The following is a 24,452-nucleotide window of genomic DNA, read 5'->3' on the forward strand; positions in this document are numbered from 1 at the left end:
CCAAATGAGCAACACAAGAAAAAGAGATCGGGAGGGGAAAGAGAGACAGAGAATAAGTTAGGGAAAGATTTCTGCTTTCTATCTCTACAACTTTACTTTTTACTCCAAAGCTTGAAGAGAATTTGAACAATGATATTTTTTGCCTCGGCCATTAAACAAACCCCTTTTCCTCCCACTGTATGTTTTGTTGCTCTCTTCCAATTTCTGGAGAAGGGCCAGGTTTTGGGAACACATTTTTTATTTTGTTGAATGTAGTTCTTTATTCAGAGCTGTCACACTAGTTTGAAGGCTGGTGCATCCTTAAACAAAGGAGCTCTCCACACACTGTGAGCAGGCAAAAAACTGCTTGGCATATTCCTTCACATTATGCAGCCTGCTTTCGTTCTTTTTTTTAAAGGGGGGGGGGGGGGGGGGGGGGAAAGGATTTGTAGGGCAACAGCGCAATTTCGCAATATTAGACAAGAACAAATGAAGAGAACATGCCTCCTAGTAGGTGGTAAATGTCAGCTGCCGCACATTCACCAGCAACGCCATTGTTTGTTTTCACTGGAGGTAATAGCATCATTTTCCCCCTGATTTTTTGCCATTGTGGAGAAAGTAACAAATAGAATTGTTATCTTGAAGCTGGCTGCCAGCCTCTCCACCTCTGCCCCTCAAGCCAATCTCATTGTTGGCAAAAAGTTACATGTTGCTTTGAGATTGTGTTGTCTAATTCCCCCCCCCCCCCCAAACCCTCCCCACCGCAATCACTCAAATGTTGATGTTCTTCTTTCTCTCCTTGTGCCATCTCCCATCTTCCCTCCCATTTGTTCTTACCTCATCAGTGATTTCAGCCACATCTCTGCCTGAGCCCACATCACCCCAGCACTGCAGTCTGTCTGTGTACGGCTGCTGCTCCGACAACGTGACAGCTGCCTTAGGAGTTGGACTGGCTGGATGTCCCAGTAAGTCCTCCTCTATGTCCTGCTTTGACCATTAACCTTCAATGTGTCTTGAGTTTGTTGTGTGCACCCAAAATGTTGTAGATACTATCAGGCTATTTCAGCATATGGAGCTTATTGTCCTTGAGTACATTTACAGAAAGTACAAGTTGCAGAGCTAAAAATGTTTCATCTTAATCCAAGGAATAATTATGATAATGTTGCACCATCTCAACAGAAAAATCTCTTCATCTGATGATCTTATAGATAGATGAGGGAGAAAATGCTGCATCAAGCTGTTAGCTAGGGGATACATTATGGATGGAGAAAATGCAGACTCAGAAATAAGGATATACAGAGATTTAGTAAAGGGGAAAGTCATCTAAGCGCACTTTATCTACCTTTTTATTTGTGGAATAGGGCTTACCAAACATTTGAGCCAAGCATACATCTTGAATACAGAGTATCCACCATAACAAGTAGTATTCAAGTGTTGTAAGTTATGTGATGATTGGGTCTTTCAAAGTTAGAAAAGCATAAACCAGTGATGTATTGCAGTGGAGTTCCGTCTTAAGCAGTAGAAGTTAAAAGTGGCATCCATGTTGCTCCGTACTCATTAGGTACCTGTCAGTGTAATGTCCACGGTTCCTACAAGGGGACATGTGATCCAGCCACCGGCCAGTGCTCATGTAAGCCGGGTGTCGGGGGACAGAAGTGTGACCGCTGCGAGCCGGGCTTCTGGAACTTCCGTGGCATTGTGACAGAGAACATGAGCGGCTGCACACGTAAGGAATCGCCTCTTTCTATCTCTGCTGATTGAGCAAATGTAATGCAAATGCAAATGTTTTTGTTCCTTCCCATAAATTGCTTATGGCATCCTTACAATGTCTTTTTACAAAGACGGAATTCACCAGGATTACAAAAAATATTTTCTGTCATTCCTCAAGTAGCAAATAGCAATGCAGAGTTGTGGTTTTATTTGGTTTTCAAGCATTGGTTAAGAAATGTCTGCGGTGGCCTCAATAGTCAAGTTAATTTTATTCATACAGTCCACTCTGGCCAAGGTCAAGTTTTCTATACTGTAGTTTGTGTCTGATTTTATTATTGTGTTATGGTATTTTTGTATGAGTAAGCACATCATGAGCAATGTACAATCCTGAGTCAAATTCCTTGTATGTGTACACATACCTGGCAATAAAGCTGATTCTGAAATGACTTGATGGCAGATTTTGTCAACGGAAATTCTACTGTGTCCTTTAGTCCTGTCAAAACTGTATTGAATGAACGGTTTTCATTTGTATTCATGTGGAGAACAGGGTCAGGACCCCTTGTTTGTCTTGGTGTAATGCAATATGGTGACCAGCTCGTTTCCTGCTGCTGATGTATCATAGGACATACGCTCCCAAAGCCACAGAGCATTTTCAGTCAACAGCAGGAAGCCTGCAGGTGCCTCACCCGTGGCCTGACCTTAACAAGGTCCACCCACAGCAAGCAGACAGCACACTGCACACCAATACCAGGTTCAGCAGGAAAGGAGAAAAAACACACATCATTGATTCTAGGAACACGATTGGGTTGATGTTCCTCCCTCGGGCTGTTTCTAGGGTTTCTATTACATACTCATCCTTCCCCTCCTCCCATTCTACCCTCTGTGGCCCCTAAAGCTCTGTGAACTATTCCCAACCCTTGACTGCAAGACATAGATGTATCTGAAGTGAAGAGGCTAAGGGGGCCTCAAACACATTATAGAAACCGAGTCTTTCCCTATTCCTGTCATTGTCCCTAATTGACACTACTTTCCTTATCAATCTTTTCTCCTTTTTTCCTCTTCTTCTCCATGGTAGCGTGTAAATGCAACGCCACGGGCTCTGTCCGAGATGACTGCGAGCAGATGTCGGGTCTGTGTTCCTGCAAGACCGGAGTGAAGGGCATGAAGTGCAACATGTGTCCAGATGGAAGCAAGATGGGCATGAATGGCTGTGACAAAGGTACTAAGAGCGAGTACCCAGGCAACTGGTGGAGCATTAATAAACCAGATAAACACACTTTTTCTGTTTTGTCCCAGCTTCTCTCTATCATTCTAAAGTGTTTTTCTGTTTGTCATCTGACCCATGGATCTGCCTTGTTGTGGCAAGTTCTTTCTCTGTCTGCTTTTAGCAGTTAATCGTTAGTGATTAGGAAAATACTAGAGTGTACAAATGACGTGCATGACACATTGCCCACTGATATATTATTTTCTCCACATCATACTCCATTTGAAAGATTCACAATGCGTGTACGTGCATGTTTATACTTATGCATAAGGACTATTGATTCCCTCGAAAATATCCCTAGTGATTGCACAAGCTAAAAAGCTGGTTGAAGGAAAGGTTAGTTCCTGCTGTGGGGGCCTGCAGCTCCTTGATTAAGATGCACCATCAGATATCGACTGGAAGTCAAATGCTTAATGAAGCCAGCAGTCCTGGCACTGTGGTGGGGCACTCCGCCGCACACCCTGCCAGATGAAAAGACATGGTAGTGAGAACTGGTAGCTCATGAAAGCCGGAGCCAAGGGGTGGGGGGTACTCCAAGTGTGGTGCGGCAACAATGCAAAGACCCCACACTTCCAGCCTGTCAGGTGGATGGTGGGCTCCCCGGCTGCAGCTCCTGCTGCGGCAACTTCAAGGCTTCAAACGCTCCTTTGGAGAGCTTCCAGAGATCTGTGAAAAAAGAGGCAGAGCCAAATATCCTGAGTGTATACCTTTACACCGCTCTTTCTTTTTTGTTTACCACAATAAGGCTGTTAGGGAAAATGCTGTTGTCTCTGAAATTATGATTCACACTGTGTGAACTAGACGAGTTTATGATTGGTTGTAAGACTAAAAACAGGTCACTCACTTAGAGGAGAAAAACGTAGAGCCACGAAACACTGTCATTCAGCCTGTCCCCTGCTACCAGTGTTGGGCAGTAGTAATATTACTTTTCCCAGTAACTAGTTGTGTAACTAATTACTAATCCAGTTCCAAGTAACGCTGTGTTACTGCGTTACTGAGTGCACCCTCCTTGACGTGAAAGCGCGACTGTGCAGCAGCTCAGCGGCACCAGACTTTGTTGTTGATGTCCACTGATAGCCAAAAACTGCTGAAAGTAGTTACTGCCATTATTGTGTCACAGTCTAAGATGCAAAGAACATTGTCGTCTTGTGTAAACTCTGAGCGACCAGCAAAAAGCTTTCAACCGCAAACAATTCTCTGATTCAGCAGCCAACAGCTGCTGTCACTGATGCTTGGACTCGTAGGGAGAGAGTGGCGTTAACGTAACATTTTGTACCTACTGAATACTGCTCTCAGGCTACATGTGCAGTAAAACTGCTGTTTAAAAGTCGGGATTTACTTGCTTTATTTTTTAATTTCAGCCGGTGGTGTTAGGAAACGTTAGGCTATATGCTTTGTAAAAACCATACTCCTTGCTGTTGTTATGGATATGATATTAGTTAAAAAGTCAGAGAGACTGCTTTGTTTGGGGTGAAAGGGGGTGGTAGTGAAAGCAGTGTTTCCCATAATTAGCCTATAATTATTTATCAACGCTGACGCCACATATTGATTTTCTATTTTTTACTAGGCGTATTTAAAATCATATTTGATTGAGGAGCATATATTCCTGCAGCATATAGTAACTTAACGAGTAATGTAACTAGTTACAAAAGGAATGTCTTAAAAGGATGTCTTGCGTTTGTCTACTGCGTAATGTTTCTTAATTTTAGGTAGGGCCGAGCAATATGGCAAAAAATGTTAGCATGATAATAGATTTCATATAATTTGATATTAATAATTATCACAATAAATGTCAAAGTGTCCTTGGGCAAGATACTGAACCCCGAATTACACCTGGCGGCTGTTCCGCCAGTGTATAAATGTGTGTCAATGTTAGTTTCTGTTTGAGCACTTAGGCTCAGTGTGTGAATGGTGAATGCAGATGTAGTGTAAAAGCACTTTGAGTGGTCAAAAAGATAGTAATAATATTACTTTTTTAAGTACGTTTTGAGTAATAAATAACTAGTAATATATTACAATTTAAGTAACCTGCCCAGCACTGCCTGCTACACACATTTTAAAATCAACCAGAGTGGGGTGAGGTGTGTCAGAGATTGTGGCCCCGTGCAAGGGGAATGTCTGCTTACTCAATAAAAGAAAGCAAACGCAAAAAACATTAAATATGCATGCAGATTGTAGCTTTTCATTTTGCTCCACATTTTCACACTGTCACAATCAGAATTCATGAAGCAGCTATATTCCAGTGGGACTGTACAGAATGTGTAACAACACAAAACCCTTACTTCCACAGGTCCCGAGGCCCCAACTTCATGTGAAGAGTTAGTGTGCAGTTTTGGAGCTTCTTGCATCAAGGTGAACAGCCAAGCTCACTGCGAGTGCCCTCCACCGGACTGTGATGAGAAAAATAAAACCAAGGTGGGTCTTTCAGTCTGTCTGCACTTAGTTAGTTTGATCTACAAGTTTGCAACACGGTATAAACAGGAAGACTTCAGGTTGCCTACAGGGAGTTAACATGTGTTCCCATTTCCCCTCTCTCCATCTCTGTCACTGTGGAGCAGGTGTGTGGCTCAGATGGGGTGACCTATGCCGACCAGTGCCAGCTGAGGACCATAGCCTGTAGGCAGGACAAGGACATCACAGTGAAACACTCCGGACAGTGCACAGGTGAGCCCTGCCGAAGCCTCCATGCATCACGCGTCGCATGGATGGCCAACAGTTGTCAGGCCCCGATCAAAAGATAATGAGCAGTGCTGTGGCCCTCAAATGAGCCCCCTCCTGCTGTTTCTCTGTCTCAGAAAGTAAAGTCACTGAAACGTGTATGCAAATTTAGCTTAAATTTTTGTGTCTACAAGAAAGTACCTGCATGTGCTAGCAGTGCTAGTAATCACACATTATTTTATTTTAAAGAAAATACTCTGATACGTGGATAAGATCAACGTCACATGTAAGGAGTCATCATTATTCAAGTTCAAGTAGAGAATTCTGCTTTTCATTTTTGTAATAAGGAACATTCTCAAGCTCCATGATTATGATTGTCAATATTTAGACAGACAATATTTAGATATTTAATATTAGAGTACAGTAAAGTAGGTGCCCCTCCCCCGAACTGCCAGGTGAGAGCAAAATAGTGTTCACCACTGGAGAACAGTTAAATATTGTAGCATTTCAAAAGCAAGGGCTCTGTAGTTTGACTGGAGTCTGAACCTTGCAATCCCACAAGATAGCAATGACACTTCCTTTCTGCTTTCTTGCTCCTCTTTTGGGATTTGGCTTCATCTTCAAACCCTCCTGGTGGGAAATGCGTCAGTCTCTTCACAGCTTTATGCTGCCAGGAACACAACAGTGTTTCAGAATGATGGAGGATGTAGAGTAAATGTGTTCTGAGTAAAAGGTACAGCTCTTGGCCCTTGGTCCAGATGCTGATGGACATTGTTTCCATCAATGTAATAGGTCCTGGGACACGCGCCAAGGCCGTGGACTTCATGTACAGTGAAGTTGTCGCACTAACTGCCAGCTTGCGTCACAACAGGGTTCTAGACACGCCGCCGGCAAACACAGTTGGGAAGAGGAGTGCCAGCTGTGTGGTTCTGGCCATGAGCCACTGCCAGGTGTCTAGCATTTTAAGGTGGAAAAATGTTCATTCACCTCATTGCTCACTGGGCACATATCAGGTGACCTAATACTGTGTCACCAAAAAAGCAAAGTCCTCTTCATACATCTCCCTTGAGCACTCTGTCAGATCCAAACTAGGTCATATCCATAGGAGGCAAGGCTGATCTGTGCTGAATTGCAGTTACAGGTACACAGACAAAGAATCCAAATATGCTCAGCAAGAAATCGACAAGGCTTTGATAAGTCCCTGAACATCTGGTACTTACAAATTCAGTGCCGTGGGTAACCAGCTAAAGGAGCCAAAAAGCAGTCTGGTTTCACATTCCTCTGTTGCCTGGCAATAGAGATGTGGGTTATGTGTAAATCCTCACCTAGCATTGCTGCACACACAAGGCAAGAAGACGCCTCGCAGCGGACACTTTCTCTATCGAACCCTCAGGGGAGGAACAGACAGCCGAGCGCTCGGGCCCCCCAACAGCCATGGAGGATCTTTAATTTCTTCTCCCGGATGTGGTCGCACCGCGGGTAGCTGCTCCGCTGCTGCTGTTGGCTCGGGGGTTAGATCTCGAGCTCATTTCACGTGTGGCTGGGTGCGAATTAGCATTTGCTCTGCCTCCACCCCTCACCACGATGCCCTCCCTCCCACTGTTTACATGCAATGTTTCCAGACTCCTGGCCTAAGCACTGCGGCATGCTAATGCTCACCAAGCTGCCATGTGGTTTGACAAGAGAGAAATGCCAAGGGCTTATATAAATGAGTGAATATTGATCTTTTTTAACATCATTGATCTGTCGCAACTTTCTATTATACATCAGAATGTGAGTACTGCTCCACACTCTGCCACTAATGGGCAAGCTAAGTAAAAATTCACAATAATGCCGTGACAGAGAACTTGCAGCTAACTGTGATATTACCAGCTCTCTGTGGAGTCTCAGAGCTGAAAGACAGTGCAGCCACAGTATAGAGAGGAGGTTTTCTGGGTTGAAGCAATATCAGAGAAAACCAGCAAAAAATGTAAGAGCTACTGTACCAACAGCAGAGGGAGGGCATTTGGACCCATGAGCAGGGGAAAATGGTCACCAAGTTGGCAATGACCTGCCTCTCCCATATGGTGTTATCACCTGTAGGTTTGCAGCAAATTGGCAACGAACGCCAGCATATGGCTTCAGCAGCCCTCCGCCTGCGTGTTAGGGTTCTGTTGCCTTCACTGTCTCTGCTCCATGTCCTACGATTTTTGCTCATTATTTAATCCGTCGTTTTGTTCCCACTGTTTGCTTTGCCATACACTCCCACAGCTAGCTTTGTTAACCTGTTCTTTCTTTTCTCCATCATTTTCTCCTTCTTGGCTCTGCGGTTCCCTTGTCTTTCCACTCCGGTCTTCTTCATCCAGATCCCTCCTCCTCACTGAGTGCGGGTGACACCACAAACAATCTTAATAACCACCTTTCAGCAATAACTACTCGGCTGAGACAAGCCAAGACGACAATGATTTTTTTTTTCCCCCTCTCCATCCTGTGACATAAGTGTCCATTGCTCCACTGAGAGGAAAAAGGGAAAAAAAGGCAAATGGACTGTTAAACCTGATTAAGAGAAGCATCAGCTGAACAGACTGCGCTGTCAGTCCTTCTTTCCTCTGTCAGATGTGTTCTTTTCTTTCCTTATCCTATGTCATGGAACTCGCTGCTTGAGATATGCACACACACCCAAATACACTTTAAGCACTTTCCAGGGAGCAAGCCGCCTGACGCTAAGCTTGGCACCTGACTGACAGGTGTAGCCAAGAGGAAAGGCAATGCATGCCACCATTCTTGGTGATAGCATCACCGCTCTATGCACTCCACTCCAAATCTCTCTCTATACAAATATCTGCCGTGCTTTAAGCTGACACCCTGTGTTTCTCCCAGGAATTTTGCCATCTCAGTAGGTACCACATTTCACACCTCAGTGAATAATTGCCGATCAAATAGGCGATTATAGCAGTGTAATTAAGTCCTACACATAATGTTAGGCGAATCCTAATGAGGCGCAAATCTTGGTTTTTTTCCCCCGTTCCTGTCACCCACACACTAACATACATCTATACTCTTGGGGCGTAAAGAAGTAAAGAAAGAACGACAGTATTGTCACGCCTGCTTGCCTCGGCTAAATCTGAAGTGCTCACTTACGTAGCATCTCCCTGCCAACTCACTTCTCCCCCTCAGGAGTTTTTGTCCTATTTATCGTTCTTTTATCGCAGACAGTTTGTCCTTTTGCACCAGAGCTTTTTGCATTGGTAATGATGGTCTGTCTGCAGAGAGCCTCTTCTCGCTCCCTCATTTGGAGTGATTCCTTGCCGTGTGTGTGTCCACGTTTGTGTGCTTCTGTTGACAGCAGTGTGTTTGTGGTGGCGTTGACGGATGCTCATGCTTTCTGCAAGCTGCAGTCTGCCGTCTTTGAAGCCAGAGTAAAAGCAAGCTTTTTTTGCCCCATTTCTATCAATCATTCATCACCGGAGGCACTGGCTGTTGGTGATTAAAGCTTTGCTACTGGAGGGCAGCATTTGAATATGGATATATAATTCATAGGCATTGGCAAAGCATGCACACAACACACGAACATGCATATTGTGCACACAAACGCATGCCATATATGTACACACACAAGCACAAACACACCATGCGCAATGTATTGACACCAACTGGAGCAGTTTAACTCTGCCTGGGCAACATAACTCATCCGCAGGCGAAACACACATATAACTCCGAAAGCTGTATGTCATCTGTTGGCATATTCCATATTCATTCTGCATATGGATGCACTTTCATTACTTAAGGTTTGTCATATAAAGATTCCTGACATTTCATCCATTGCAGGGTTTTTAATCAGAGGTTGCTTTTACAAATAGGAGCCAGCAAGTGTGTGTGTGTGTGTGTGTGTGTGTGCGCGTGCACTTGTGTATATATATTGATTTTTAATGGAATTTCATAATGACATTGTTGAGCATCAGGGAGAGGGGTTAGAAGATTAAAAAGCACATCATCATTCAGTAAATGCAGAGGTAAAAAGTTATTGTCAACAGTAGGTTGTAATAATTATTAAGTGGCTTTGTTATGATTTATTGACAAATGATGTTTTTAATTCCTTTGCTGTGATTTTTGAGGTTGTAATGAAGTTAGGGGAAGCAAAATCAAACATTTTCATCTTTGCTCAATCATTCATCCATTCCTTGCTTCCTCCCCTTCCCCCCACCAGAAATCATCTCTGAGCCGGCAGACCGACCCACCCCCAACCCCTCCATCACCACCCCTGCCCCCTTCCACCCCAACAACGTGTGGGCCATCCCGCCTCCGAGGACGGCCGAAAGCGAGACCACTGAGCAGCCCACAGCCACCACCCCCTTTACCACCCTCACCCACAACCGCGCACGAGCAAACCACCGCCACCCCATCCACACCCAGCCGCAGTCCACCGCTGCCACCACCTCCTCCTCTCGCAGCAGCCCTGCCCCGTCTGCCGCTGCAACTTCCTTCGAGGGCTCGGGCAGCGGTGAGCCAAGCGGTGACGACGGGACTGAAGAAGAGGATGAGCAGGAAGTGGAAGGAGGTAGCGGCATCCCAACGGAGGCCAGTGGGGCAGAGGAGCCTGTCGGTAAATCCCTGCTCTTTCACTTCATTACCCATAATGCTTTGAGGGTTATGTGGGAGGGGCCTTTTTTTCAAGAAGGGGTTGGACAAACTCATAGTCTCTTCTTAGCTGACATCATAACACATTCATACCATCATCAGTTAATTGAAAGTTACATTAACATCAACAGAGGCTGATTTATTTGTATGCAAATTGTTTTTAAGAGACAAATGTCAAAGCCAGGCAGGCCCAGAAGAGATTGCTGTTAGTGTCGTTTCCACTTACATAAGATGCATATCTCAATTTCAGAAATAAAGGAATGTATTTGCACGGTTCACTGTTGCTACATCACCGATGCTCTTTTCTCCCATTCCACCGGCGCTCTCGCTCTCGACAGCTAGCAAAACAAACCCTGGCTCTGTAAAATACACTCGGCAGGCCGGATGAAACTGTTGGCCCGCATCTGGGGATCTCTGGAGCCTGACTTGACAGGCTGATGTGACTGGGAGGATGAGGTGTAAGTTTGTGTGGAGGCTGCGAACCATGTCACATGACTAGTCTCAAATCTTTCTCGACATGCCCTCCTGACTGTAACAGCAGGCTGCGGTTTCTGGGCCTCTGCTTGGACAACAAGGGATGACTGAGACTTTCAATCAGACCTTTTTTATTTTTCTGTTGTTGTTTTCCATCCATCCATCCACCTCGTCTGACAGCTTGCAGTAACGGGACAGGATTGATGGCACAGCGTGGCCCAATGTGCTCTTCCTCAGCTCTTCCTCTTCCTCCCCTCTCGCTCCTCCTCCCTGAGTCTTAGATTTATTCTCTTGTCAGAGGCTGACCAGAGTGCTCGGTGACGCGAGGAGCATGTAGCCTGTCTGCCAAGGAGACCTTGTGTCTTGCAGCTGTGTGTATTTATGTGTGTGTATATGTGTGTGAATTAATGTGTACCCAAGCATGCCTGGATGTTTTTTACATTGTGTGTGCTTGCTGAAGCACCCGTGCACACATCAATCTGAACGTGTGAGCAGATTAGAAGATGGTACAGTGCAGATTTCAACGTGGATATTAAAATCAGCACTGATCTGTGTTCATAATTTCAATGTCCGTGTGTGTTGTACGTCTTTGTTTTGTGTGTGTGTGTGTGTGTGTGTGTGTTAGTCTTATCTCGCCATGGCTTATGTCACTGAGTGTGTCTAATTCCAAGTGCACATATCATGGTTTGAGTGTATAAATGTGAGCAGGTCAGAGATGTGCATTCGAACGTGTTTTTGTGTCTCTGTTGAAATCGGCATTTATCTGTGCCGTGTGTGTGTGTGTGTGTATTTATTTGACAGCTTTCATGGCTCCCACTGGGGTCATGCAGCGTCCCCTTGCTGCACTGTCCTCTTTCCCCCACCAGCGCCTTCCTCTTTAGCACAGCATCTGTAAATCTGCAGACCACATGCCCACAGATGCCCTATAAACCCCAGCTTCTTCCCCTTCTCCCACTCCACCTCCCTCCTCTCCTTCTCCTTTGGCCGTGAGTCCTTGAGCAGAACGACCCTTCCCTCTGACGTCTTTACGACTTGTTTAGCTGATAGCTGTTTGCTTGCACGATTATTTCTAATCTCTTTGCGGCCATAAACTGCGCCTCTTCGACCAAGACACCCTCTCCACCAACACCATCATTAGGGAGGACAGAGCTTCACTGCTGTTACACACTCTCATTCATCAGAGAGAGAAAGCCCATCCACTTTTATGTCTTTTATGTCCCTAGATAGCCAGATATATAGTGACCGTAACGCAAACACGACTGTATGGTTTTTTTTTTCTCCTGGGAAGCCTTGAAGGTAACTGTCAGCCAATCAGCAGTGAGACGTTATCACATCCCCTTATCATTTAAAGTGTTCTGTATGTGACATGACTGGCAACAGTCTCTATTATGTGTTCTCTGCCTGACAAAATGAGTTCCAGGTGTAAAATTCCCATGAAAATGTCATACAATCACTCCTGACAAATGCCTCTATTAGCAACCAGTCACAGGTCAGCGGACTGTAAAAACGCAACCATCTGCAGAAGCAAGAGCAAGTTGAGAAAAATCTTTTGTAGGTTTTGATCTTAGAAAAATTACTCGCTTAAAGAAAAATAGCTTTACTATGGGTCTTTTAGATAAGCTAGCCTGAATTTCTGAATTTTCTTGAAACTTCGTGAATTATTATGAACCCCTGTGTATCACCTCCAGGTCCCACGGTATCAAGTACCACTGTACCCACAGCTGAGGACCGGTCATCCTGTGACAACACAGAGTTCGGCTGCTGCCCTGATGGCAAGACACCGTCCAGCACTCCAGAGGGCGCCAACTGCCCCTGTAAGTCAAAACGCCCCTTCAAAAACCACTTTCTCTACCCTATAATGACCTGACTATTACCCTGTTCTTCACCCTCTGTGTTTTTGTCTCTTTTGTCAGTTGGTACTGTATTAAGAAATATGATCTTTATTTCACTTTCGGGCTTGCTGCTGTTCCACTAGCTTCTAAGACTAAATGTATCTCTTTCATTAAGTCACATAAACTCAAACTGCTATGAGGGGGTTTCTTTCATTGGTCTTTTTGAAAAAGTTAAACATCTTCCTGGAATTTAATATCCATATTCTAAGATATAGTCAATAAGCATCTAAAGCCAACACCTCTAAAAAGCTCACCAACACAAAGCCTTCATGCTTGTCCACAAGGTTTAGGAGTGTGTTCATGGGAATGTTTGTCCATTCTTCTAGAAGTGCATTTGTGAGGTCAAGCACAGATGTTGGACGAGAAGGCCTGGCTCGCAGTCTCTGCTCTAATCCTAAAGGTGTTCTATCGGACTCAGGACTCTGTGCAGGACAGTCAAGTTCTCCACACCAGACTCGCTCATTCGTGTCTTTATGGCCCTTGCTTTGTGCACTCGTATGCGGTCATGTTGGAACAGGAAGGGCCCATCCCCAAACTTGTTTCCACAAAGTTAGAAGCATGAAATTGTCCAAAATGTCTTGGTATGCTGAAGCATTAACCGTTCCTTTCACTGGAAGTAAGGGGCCAACCCCACACCATAATCCCCCTCCACCAAACTCTAAACTTGGCTCAATACAGTCGGGCCAGTACCGTTCTCCTGGCAACCGCCAAACCCAGACTCGTCCATTGGATAGCCAGACAGAGAAGCGGGATTCGTCACTCCAGAGAACACGTCTCCACTGCTCTAGTGTCCAGCGGCTACAAGCTTTACACCGCCGCAGTCGACGCTTTGCATTGCAGTTGGTGATGTAAGGTTTGGATGCAACTGCTCGGCCATGGAAACCATTTCCATGAAGCTCTCTACGCGCTGTTCTTGAGCTACTCCGAAGGCCACACGACATTTAGAGGTCTGTAGCTGTTGACTCTGCAGAAAGTTGGCGACTTCTGTGCACTGTGCCTCAGCATGAGCTGACCCCGCTGTGATTTTATGTGGCCTACCACTCCATGGCTGTGTTTCTGTTGTTCCCAATCGCTTCCACTTTGTTATAACACCACTAACAGGAATATTTAGCAGAAAGGAAATTTCACAAATGGACTTATTGCACAGGTGGCAAACTATCACAAACACACGCTTTAATTCACTGAGCTCCTGAGAGCGACCCTTTCTTTCACAAATGTCTGTAGAAGCAGTCTGCATACCTAGGTGCTTGATTTTATACACCTGCGGCTGTGGAAGTGATTGGAACACATGGGGTGTCCTAAAGCTTTTGGCAATATAGTGTATGTATGATTGTAGTAAATATACACTATATAAAAAAGTATGTGGACAACCCTGTCCTAAAACCTTTGGTAGGGGCTGTTTTTTCATTCCGTGGTCTTTGTTAAGGGAAATCTTAATGCTACAGCATCCAATTTTAGACAAATGTTCTTCCAACGGTTTGTGTTTGGCCTTTTCCTGTTATAATATGGAAAAGCCCCCCTTGCACAAAGCCAGCTCCATAAAGAAATGGTTTTCCCATTTTGGCCCACACAGAGCCCTGACCCTATCAAACACCTTTGGGATGAACTAGACCAGAGATTGCGAGCCAGGCCCTCTCATCCAACATCAATGTCTGACCTCAGAAATGCTCTTCTGGATGAATGGGCAACGATTCCCAGAGACACACTCCAAAATCTTGTAGAAAGCCTTACCAGAAGAGTAGAAAAAAGTAATGTATAGGTGTCTCAGTACTTTGTCCATATAGTGTACATTGTTGAACTGATTTATGAAGGATTACTGTAGATGTATTGGCTAAACAGGTACACATGTATGTTATTACGACGTAAAGATGAATTGTTTTAGAGTAAAGCTAGACAAAATGTGGCGCTCCAATAAGTTGTTTGCAGTCACATGATTTTGATGATGCTCAAAATTCAGAAAGAGTCAGGAAGTGAAAGGCAGAATGGTCAAGATGGAGGAAAGCCCGTTCTGTGCTAGTTATTGTTTACATGATGATGTGACGTGAAGATGGCCTTGACATTTTGTGTAAAGAACGTCACTTCACTATTGTCACTTCTCCAGATTCAACGTATTGCAGACATTGCATCACCATTGAGAACCTTGAGGGCTGGAGTAACAGTAACTAAAGTTAAAGACCTGATCCAGAGCAGAAAAAAAGGGATAAACAAGGACAAAAGTAGCGTGGCTGAAAGCATGCTGATTTCTTGCGCTTCAAAAGCCAATGTTTTTGGGAACTGTTATTAGCGGTGAGGTAAAATGAGGGAGGATCACTGAGGAAGTTCTGAGGCCAGGACACACAGCTGTTTCAGACTGCCTACCACCAATTATTTTTTTGTGAGGAAGGAAAGGAGGACTGGTGTGCTTAAACTTGTCTTTAGGCATACACAACAAGAAGAGGGGTATGGGAGGGTGGCTGAGATGAAGTGACAATAAGGCTCTTTCTTTACAGCCTCCACTCAGTTCTGGTCCTGTTTACTCCTGAATTACTGCGCTGGGGCCTCAATGGAAATGTGTAGTCCAGACGACTCCTGATAAATGCAGTGTCTGGTTTTTGAGAGCATAAACAAACCGTGACCCAATCCATTTTCCTAGATAATAGTTGCACTTACATAGGTTTATGTCCAGTGACATCACTTTATCATTACAGTGTGGTATGAAGGCCTCCATGTGAATGGTTAGGGCCAAATCTACCACTAGAGCAAACAAAGAGCGAACATGACCGGGACATCAAAAGGAGGGGTCTGGTTTGTAAAAACCATGATAGAATTTATATATCAAACGCACACTGGAGGACTGGATATATGATGAATCTTGGCACAGCAGACTGCTGTAGTGAGGAGCACAACTGCTATGTCGATACATCATCGCAGGAACAGACCAAACACTTGAAAAAGCCAAGTAATCTGAAACCTTTCACTAAAGCTACGTTCAGACTGCAGGCCAAAGTGACCCAAATCCAATTTTTTTGCTCAAGTGACTCAGATCTGATCTTTTTATAACAGTGTGAACAGGCCAAGTCACATGGAATCTTATCTTTTCCAGTTCGGATTTGGGCCACTTTCATATTTTGTCCAAATCCGATACAGATAGGATCTTTTTAAATGCGACCTCAGTCTGGACACTCAGATTGGAATTGATACGCCTTTGACGTCACGCTAGAGCACCTGTTCTGCTGTAGACGTAGCCGTAGTGAACGAAAAAGCTCCACAAAAGTCATAATTAAACAACAGGCGGTCCTTCTTATCTACCTTGCCATCATCTGCTCACAAATTCCCTTTCTTCCACCTGAAATCCACCGGACCGCAAGCTCTCTTCTGAGTTTTGTCAAATGTGCATGCTACTTGTCCGTGCAGACACAGTGGGGAGAGAGGGGGAGAGAGAGAGCGAGTGTAACGTTAGTGAGCTGGGCAGTTGCAATACAGCGCCAGAAACCATTATGAAAAGGACAGAAAGTTGTGAACACTTATCATAATTTGGGAGAAATGTGACCCGTGAGAGGACAATGAAATACAGGAGTCTCCCGGGCTGTGAAAATTGGGAGGGTTAGCAAGTAGGAGCTAACTGGAGCTAACCTCTGTGGCTCAGTTTACTTCTGTACGACAGCGTGCTGCTGCGTGTGACATCGTGTTATTCCTCTGCACATGCGGGTCACTTTCAGGTCGTGGACAGTTAACACTGGGAGTCTGATATGGGCCACATTTAAGCAATAATGTAAACATTCAAACAAAAAAATCGGATCTGGGGAAAAAAACCCCAGAATTGAGCATTAAAGCCTGCAGTCTGAACGTAGCCAAATACGCACGCCGAGACTCCTGGAGCACATGTCTGGCTGTTGGAGGTATAGAGGGAGGAAAGGAACAGCTCTATAGTATCAAAAGGATTTAAGTGCGAGGATTACCAACCACATCCGGAAGACAAGCTTGAGCTCATGTTGACATTTAAGCTTTCACTGCAGATCCATCTGCTTTTCATTCCTCTTCATTCATTGTGAGTGGCCTCATTCCTGCTTTGCCTTTTCAGCCGATGTAGAATCCTATAGGCCACACCTGGATCTAATCTCCAAATTTAAGGAGGGCGGGTGGCTGTGGGGGGATGAGGGGCCGCAGAGAGCAGGTCTCCAGGACTTTGAGGTGAAAAGGGGACAAGGAGGACCAGTCCAGAGAAATTGGAGGACCAGGTGTTTACTGGTGTCAGTGCTGGAGCTTGTGTTCATTAGATGTGCTGGCATCTAGATTGAAAAAATCCATTTCCAGGGACCATGAGCTCATCTAATATTCCAACCTTCATCAAATGAGGAAAACACCCCCATGACCTCCACTAGACCTTGTTGACAGGCAGACAGGGCGAGTATAATAACTTGGCATTCGTTTGAGGCTGAATGCCATATTGATTTTTTTTATTTCAAGAGTGACATAACATTTCCACACACGGGAAGAACCACAACGTAAAATATTATTCCTTTTAATGAAAAGCCTGAGCTGATGGGGGAATTCAATCTTGTCTCGAATAGCCGTAAAGTCATTTTTTTATGTGTTTTACAGCGTTTATTTTCATAGCATGAAATTTTATCCATTGCGTGTATTTGAGAGTGATGATGCAATTCACCTGCTGGGCCAATGAGAAGAGATCCTGATGCAGGGCTAGCACTGCTCTATAAAAAGCACCATCGTGCGTGTCTCTTGGGATCATACAGGTGTACTCCTCCATACTGTCCCAGTGCCCTACAGAAACAACAAAGTTAAGAAAAAGTGCTAAAACAGGCTTAAGCAGGAGGTTTTTAATAATGACCAAAATGTCCAATTATTGGATGTCTTGAGATGCAACTTAGCTAGACTGAAGCAGATTAAAACAGCCCATCACTGCTGTTTTGACTGCAATCACATTTTGCTTCCCAATGGCAACAATAAAAGATGGTCTCAGTCTTCAGACAGACGGGCCTGTTGGTTGGCTATCGTCTCAGGGTTTGAATTTAGAAAGTCAAAGCCACACACCACAAACTTTACCATTACCAGACCATTACTTTTCTCCATCATTGCACGTTATGTCAGTGTTATGACTGGATACCATTCTAATCTGGTTATGAGGGAGACTTGGAAAGAGCTGTTACTGCTTTCATTGCTACTCGGTTTGATTGCATTGTTGCACTGAGTCAGACAGCGGATGGCCTACATGCTCCATGCACAAGTCTTCTCTAAAAAACTGCTAAGACTGCAACAATATTGTTTAATGTTCACCTTTTCTTCCAAATATGTTTCATTGTCAATTCATATCTTCTATGAGATATTTAAATGGTTACCTAGACCCCAGGCAGCAGCAGCAGCCATACGAGCCATTTTGGCCTGGGTTTCCTCGCTCACCAGTGTCCATTCCTCACAGCACTGCTGGTGCAGCTGGCCCCTAGAAAAGATTAACCACAGGTTGTGATGGTGAAAAAAGCAAATCCAGACTTGTTCAATCCCATGTTCACAGTGATTACATAAGTTAATCAAGAAATGATCTCAGTGATCATCAGGTTGCCTAGTTGAACAAGTAATCATTTGCGGAGTATTACTATATACTGGAGTATGTCTGCTTGAACTGCTAACAAGTAGTGATAGACTGATTAATCGGTTTGCTGATATCTGGCATTTTGAGATAGTCGGCGGATACCCGCATTCACAATGCCAAAATATTATCCTAAATTACAGCACATCTAATCTAAAATCATGACTGACTAGTAGGGATGTCATAAGAACTGATACTTTGGTAGCTTGACAGTACTCTTTCTTGTTTTTGTTTATATATGTTATGTTTATGTTTTATATATATTAAAGAGTGTATTGTAAGTACATGGGATTTATTGTTTTGTTTTTGTACAATGGTATATTTGGCATCGAGAATCGTGGAATTTCCCTGGTATTGGTGAAAACTACTAAATTTTCGTGACATCCCTGCTGGCCAGCGGTAAATATATATTGCTATACTGTAAAAAAATAATGCAGCTGAATGATGTCACTTCTGACAAACTGTACCGGCGTTATATAGTGACCATTGGTCTCCCTGCTCTCAAAATATTGGCATTCGCCATTGAAAATTCCGTATCGGTCTACCACTCCTGACAAACTAGAGTACTCCATCAAGGGTTGCAAAAAAGGATTCTCAACAACCTAGAATCACTGTCAGAATCAGAATGAGCTTTATTAGCCAGGTATGTGTACACATACGAGGAATTTGACTCTGGATCGTTCATTGCTCACGATGTGCTTACTCATTCAATAATAAAATCAGACACGGACTACAGTACACAGAACACATATATACACACCCTATAAACCAAAACAAGAGCAATAAAGACAGATCGAAACAATAGTGCAGTGAGCAGAGTAAAGGATGCAGGAGTAAATGATTATCATCATTATTGTTATGTACATGTCGGAAGTGGATGTGATATACACATACATGCATACATACACGTGTGTGATGGAGCACAGCGCAAAGGATGCTGGAATAAATAAGTATCATGTGCAGGTGTTATGTACTTGAGATAGGTGGACAGTATATTCAATATGAAGAATATGAACAGTACTGAATTACAGAATGATGAATAAATAAGTTGATAAGTAGTAACCAGTAAACAGGTGGCTGATTAGAAACAAAGTTACTGGGTAATTGTACAGTAATTACTCCTGACACCGTGAGTCAGAAGTCAGCTGTTCATCAGAGTGATGGCCTGTAGGCAGAAACTGCAATGACATCTAAAATAATTTGCATATCACATGGTGCCTCAGAGCTTAGTAAAAATTAGGAATGCATACCGAATACCTAAGAAGGTTTTTGACATTTTTTTTCCATTGCATTAATTAAATAGTCAAAATGTGTCAAAAGATCTGGAGAGACTATGGTGGGGGGGTCTTAGGCCCGAGAGGGTCCGGTAAAGTAAACTACATGTGTCCATCTACTGTTAATGGACACATGTAATATATTTTATACTTTCTGTGAATATAATCCAATTAATCTAATTTCCATAATGTATAGACACCTTATTTTGAAAACTCGACGTTGTCACATGTGTATCCTCACGCTAAATTCATCAAGTCCGACCCAATTTGATAAATAATGTTGTATGTGGTTCTATCACGTAGCATGAATACTTCACAGCCTCTCTTCAGGTAGGACTCTCATACTGCAACACTTGTCTTTGTAAAGAGAGAAACTGACAGGATAAAGTCACTAACCTGCCTGTTAGCTCCCACTGGTCCGTTACAGTAGATTTACCATAAAGGCTTGAATACGTGTGCACTCCAAATTTAGGTGAGGCTAGCCTAATCGCCTTCTCAGAGAAGTGACAGAAACACTCAAAGTGGTTCTTTTCTAAGAAGTCAGCCACAGATGGAGTGGATGCGCTAGGAGACAATTCAGCAGAACAGTGTCTGCAAACGGCGATTTTTGTGTCTTTCTTGGACACTTTAAAATGCTTTCACAGTGCCGAAATGTCAACGTAATTGGTCTGAAGACCAAAAGTGCTTTTTGTTTTAGCTATTTTCGGCCGATTAATTTCGGTTGGCGAACATTTGGTGCATTCCTAGTAAAACAGCTACTATTTTACAGCTAAATCTTGAATATATACACAGTAAATGGTTGCATATTCTTCTGTAGAACATGGTGAAGTTGGACTATAGATACAGGTGTCCAGATGCATCTCAGAAAATTATAATATTGTGGAAAAGTTCATTTTCTTCCGTAATTTAATTAAAACTTTTTACAAAAGTGAAATTATATATTACTTTTGATTAGATTCATTACAGATAAAGTGAAATATTTCAGGCCTTTTTTGTTTTAATCTTAATGACTGCAGCTTACAGCTCATGGAAATCAAAAATTCATCTCAAAATATTAGAATAAAGAATGTATAAAACAGAAATTCCGATCTGAGAAGAGCCTTTAATCTCTCAGTCTGCTTCAGTACACAACCACAATCACAGGGAAGACTTCGTAGTTGACAGTTGTCCAGAAGACACACAGAGTGCTGTATCAATATTATATGGAAAGTTGGATTAATGGAAAGTTGACTAGAAGGTGAAAGTGTGGTAGGAAATGGTGCACAAGCAACAGGGATGACCGTAGCCTTGAGAGGATTGTCAAGCAATTCTGATTCAAGAACTTGGGGGAGCTTTACAAGGAGTGGACTGAGGCTGGAGTCAGTGGCATCATTCCTAGTGCCAAGCCACTCCTGAAGCAGAGACAATGTCAGAAGTGTCTTACCTGGGCTAAGGAGAAAAAGAGCTGGACCGTTGCTCAGTAGTCCAAAGTCCTCTTTTCAGATTAAAGTAAATTTTGCATTTCAATTGGAAATCAAGAGTCTGGAGGAGTGGAGAGGAACAGAATCTAAGTTGCTTGAGGTCAGAAGTCAGTGATGATTTTGGGGTGCTGATGTTGGTCCACTGTGTTTATCCAGAGTGAATGCAGCCATCTACCAGGATATTTTAGAGCACTTCATGCTTCCATCTGCTGACAGACTTTATGGAGATGCTGGTTTCATTTTCCAGCAGGAATTAGCACTAGCTCCCAATGCCAAAGTGACTTGTAACTGATCTGCAGACCATGTGCTTGATTACCCTGCCAACTTGCCTGAACTGAACCCCATAGACAACATTGTCAAAAGAAAAATGAGACACACCAGACCCAACAATACAGACAAGCTGAAGGCCACTCAAAGCGCTTTTACACTACATCACATTCACCATTCACACACATTCATACATTAAGCCTAAGTGCTCAAATTGAAACTAACATTCACACACATTCATACACCAGTGGAATAGCCACCAAGGGCAATTCGGGGTTCAGGATCTAGCCCAAGGACACCAATCTTTCTATTAAGGGGCAACCCGCTCCATCTCCTAAACCATAGCCGCCCCAAAAAGGCCCAAAATATTTCACCTTATGTGTAATGAATCTAGAATATATGAAAGTTTCACTCTGTGACTTAAACTACGGGAAAAAATTAAAATTTCCACGATATTCCACGATTTTCTAAGATGCACCTGGTATAGGGAGTGAAGCACTGATTCCTGCCTGATAGTTTGTGGATTAAAAAAAAGCTTTACTGCAGCTTCAACAACTTGTCTTAAGCAATGCTACACTGTACTGGTCTCCTAGTATCTGCAACAGATATAAGGACTATTATAAGGTCAGGACTACGTCAAGAACAAAATGTACTTTTCCTGCACAACAACAACAACAACAACTAAAGAAATCATTTACCAGAATAGCCAAGTATTTCTGGCCAAGGATAAGAAGCAGATAAAACTTGGTTTCAATAACATCTGCCATCATTTATGTCTTCATTTGTTCTTAAAGATTAACATCTTAAATCACTGTACCCCAGCAAACAGATGGATGTTCTCGTTGGGGTCAGGTGCATCAAACCAAGAGTATTTCCTCATTAACAACAATCAGTGTTGGATGCAGTGTTGTCCAGCAGGAGATCAGACCCACTGCATGTGTTTTGCAGGCAAAATGCTGAAGCGACCTTAGATCGGGGATTAAGAGGGAGGGACAGACAGAGAAAACGGGAAGCAGGTTTGGATGGGGGTCAGTGAAGTTAAGCCCTTCTCCAGCTGCTAGGCTATCGTATAACATAAAAGCAACAAGTGTCTACAGCAGACAAACACAGAGAGTCCAGCGGAAGGAACAGCTCGAGTTATAATTTCAAAAAGGAGCATTTCAGGAAAAGGAGCATTTCAAGGCCCTACACTAGACACCACTGGCCCACCCACACAGGTGTAATCACTTGTGCCCAATTATACATTTTCTCAGGTCTGCGTGATCATGCGCCAACGGTGCTTGACTGACATCTCCCTCACTCTCTTGTTAGTTTTCTTGTACCCATTTAGACAGGACAAATAGGTCAGACATTTTTACATGACAGGAAAAGCACAGATGACACAAATTTTGTTAACGTTGGCTCATTTAAATTAAGTATTCAGGTAAGCCATGCCAGTGAGCTAGCATGCACAATGCCAAGACCCTAGAAGTAGCTGACCAAAATGGAATATTTTTAATCAATCACACCTGTGCTCATGCTCTGGTATGACATATGAAAAATGTATGTAAAAAAAGGTCTGTTACAGCTTTACTATTTTTATTGGCCTATGAATTTTGGTGACATCACGTAATTCCCAGCATATCTCCGCCCATCTCTGCACATCTTCAACCTGAGAAGAAGCCTAACCAGACGTAATGTGTAGAAACACCTGTGTATGTAAAGTAACATACTAGCATCATACTATAACATAATCCAACTAGTGCTGAATACAAGGAATTGACATCTTGGTATTTTGTAGTTATTTTTGTATCTGTGTAGTTTGTGTTTACATGCTGAAGACTATTATATGTACTGAAACAAAAAGGCCATCTTAAAATTCAACCTTGAAATGCTGTTATTTTGGTAAGATTACTTTTCATGCTTATTGCCGGTTGTTGGCAGCTAAGTTGTGTGGCAAAATAATTTTCAGAATTAGCAAACTCAACAGCAAAAACTGGAAATGAGAGTTAATAAGTGGCTTTATGAGACATACAGGCCTCCCCAGAGCACAACATGCCAAAATAGCTGCATGCTTGACTTTGAGGGGCAAACAGCAGCATATGTCACGTATAAAACAGCTCTTTGTAATCAGCATCTTGATATTGTCAATTTTAACTGAACCAAGAGGCTAAATCACCTGGACCAAAAGTACACATGCCAAATATTTTAAATAAAACAGCACAGTTATTTATTATGTTTATTATGTCAAGAGGGGTTGACAAACTCAGCTGAAAAAGATTAGTAGTGGTCACAAATTGAAGAAGATAAAGAATATAGGGGGTACATTAATACCCCAAATTGGCACAGCTAAGCTGGACATTCAAGACTAAATGTTGCTTCAAAGCTCAATACTCAACTAAAGTTTGAGTTTGACTGTCAAAAACATTAACTCCACATTTAACAATCTCTCTCACCAGTTTTGGATTAGCTCAAGAGAGGACTATTCCTTTACCTTAAAAGGGAGCAATGTGTTCTCTTAAGTCTGATCTCCTTTGACTAATGAACCGGTCAACTGTTATCATCTCAAAGCCTTACCAATCCACACACAAACACAAACATGAAGTCTCTCTTCAGCTGAATCATTTCTTATAAAAGTTTTGAGTCATTTCATTCTAAAATGAATCATAGTGAATATAACAATGGCACAAGGACAGCAAGTTATATAAGGAAATTAACATCTGCTTAGCGTCATAAGCTCTATGACTATCCACATTTTTTGCTCCTTTCAAACATCTTGTGACATTCTTTTTCCCTAAAATTGCCCTTGGTGGGCGGTTGTTACTGGAACTGGATGTCTGTTCAAGCATTTTTCAATAAAATTACATTGTTGAACTCTGAGGAAATGTTGTCTCTTTTTTTTTTGCAAAGTCATCAAATGTTCAAATAAAAGAACTCATTAGGAATAGGCTGCCTACACACAATGAGCAATACAAATAGAGGTAGATGGAAGACCTCACAGCATGTAAAGATGCTATATTTCTCCATTAGAGCCAAAGTTAAAAACTAAAGGAAACCAATGTCTGTGGGGGAAAAAAACTAGTTGTAGTAGTTTCAGTAGTAAACTGAATACAGTCAGCAAACATTATAAATACTGACTCTACTGTAAGTGAGTCACCCAATGAATAGACAAGCGTTGCAAACTAATCACTCAAGTCTAAGAGGAGGCGGATCAAATGGCCTGCAGCTAACATGACTGCACTGTGGAATAAGTTGACAAAGATAACAAAAACGTGTTGCCTTTATCACCCTCCC

The 24,452-nt window shown here is 43.0% G+C and overlaps 2 protein-coding genes across 4 annotated transcripts in view; one reads left to right on the forward strand and one right to left on the reverse strand.

Moving 5' to 3' along the window:
* Positions 1 to 24,452, reverse strand: part of LOC123975654 (serine/threonine-protein kinase mTOR) — a 384,954-nt gene that overhangs the window by 358,645 nt on the left and 1,857 nt on the right. The window contains exons 2-4 of one of the 2 annotated variants that reach the window (XM_046057313.1): positions 17,931 to 18,031; positions 17,240 to 17,355; positions 14,252 to 14,320 (exon numbers count right to left, since the gene is read on the reverse strand). In XM_046057313.1, coding sequence (XP_045913269.1) covers positions 14,252 to 14,320; positions 17,240 to 17,355; positions 17,931 to 18,031 — 286 coding nt within the window. The remainder of the gene's footprint in view (positions 1 to 14,251; positions 14,321 to 17,239; positions 17,356 to 17,930; positions 18,032 to 24,452) is intronic. The other variant, XM_046057314.1, reaches the window with a different exon arrangement.
* Positions 1 to 24,452, forward strand: part of agrn (agrin) — a 376,177-nt gene that overhangs the window by 248,583 nt on the left and 103,142 nt on the right. For both annotated transcript variants that reach the window (XM_046057305.1, XM_046057306.1), the window contains 7 exons: positions 825 to 944; positions 1,541 to 1,705; positions 2,765 to 2,908; positions 5,244 to 5,368; positions 5,512 to 5,617; positions 9,798 to 10,193; positions 12,391 to 12,516. In XM_046057305.1, the coding sequence (XP_045913261.1) occupies positions 825 to 944; positions 1,541 to 1,705; positions 2,765 to 2,908; positions 5,244 to 5,368; positions 5,512 to 5,617; positions 9,798 to 10,193; positions 12,391 to 12,516 (1,182 nt within the window). The remainder of the gene's footprint in view (positions 1 to 824; positions 945 to 1,540; positions 1,706 to 2,764; positions 2,909 to 5,243; positions 5,369 to 5,511; positions 5,618 to 9,797; positions 10,194 to 12,390; positions 12,517 to 24,452) is intronic.

Source organism: Micropterus dolomieu, linkage group LG08, assembly GCF_021292245.1.
Source record: "Micropterus dolomieu isolate WLL.071019.BEF.003 ecotype Adirondacks linkage group LG08, ASM2129224v1, whole genome shotgun sequence".
In the NCBI taxonomy this organism is placed as follows: domain Eukaryota; kingdom Metazoa; phylum Chordata; class Actinopteri; order Centrarchiformes; family Centrarchidae; genus Micropterus; species Micropterus dolomieu.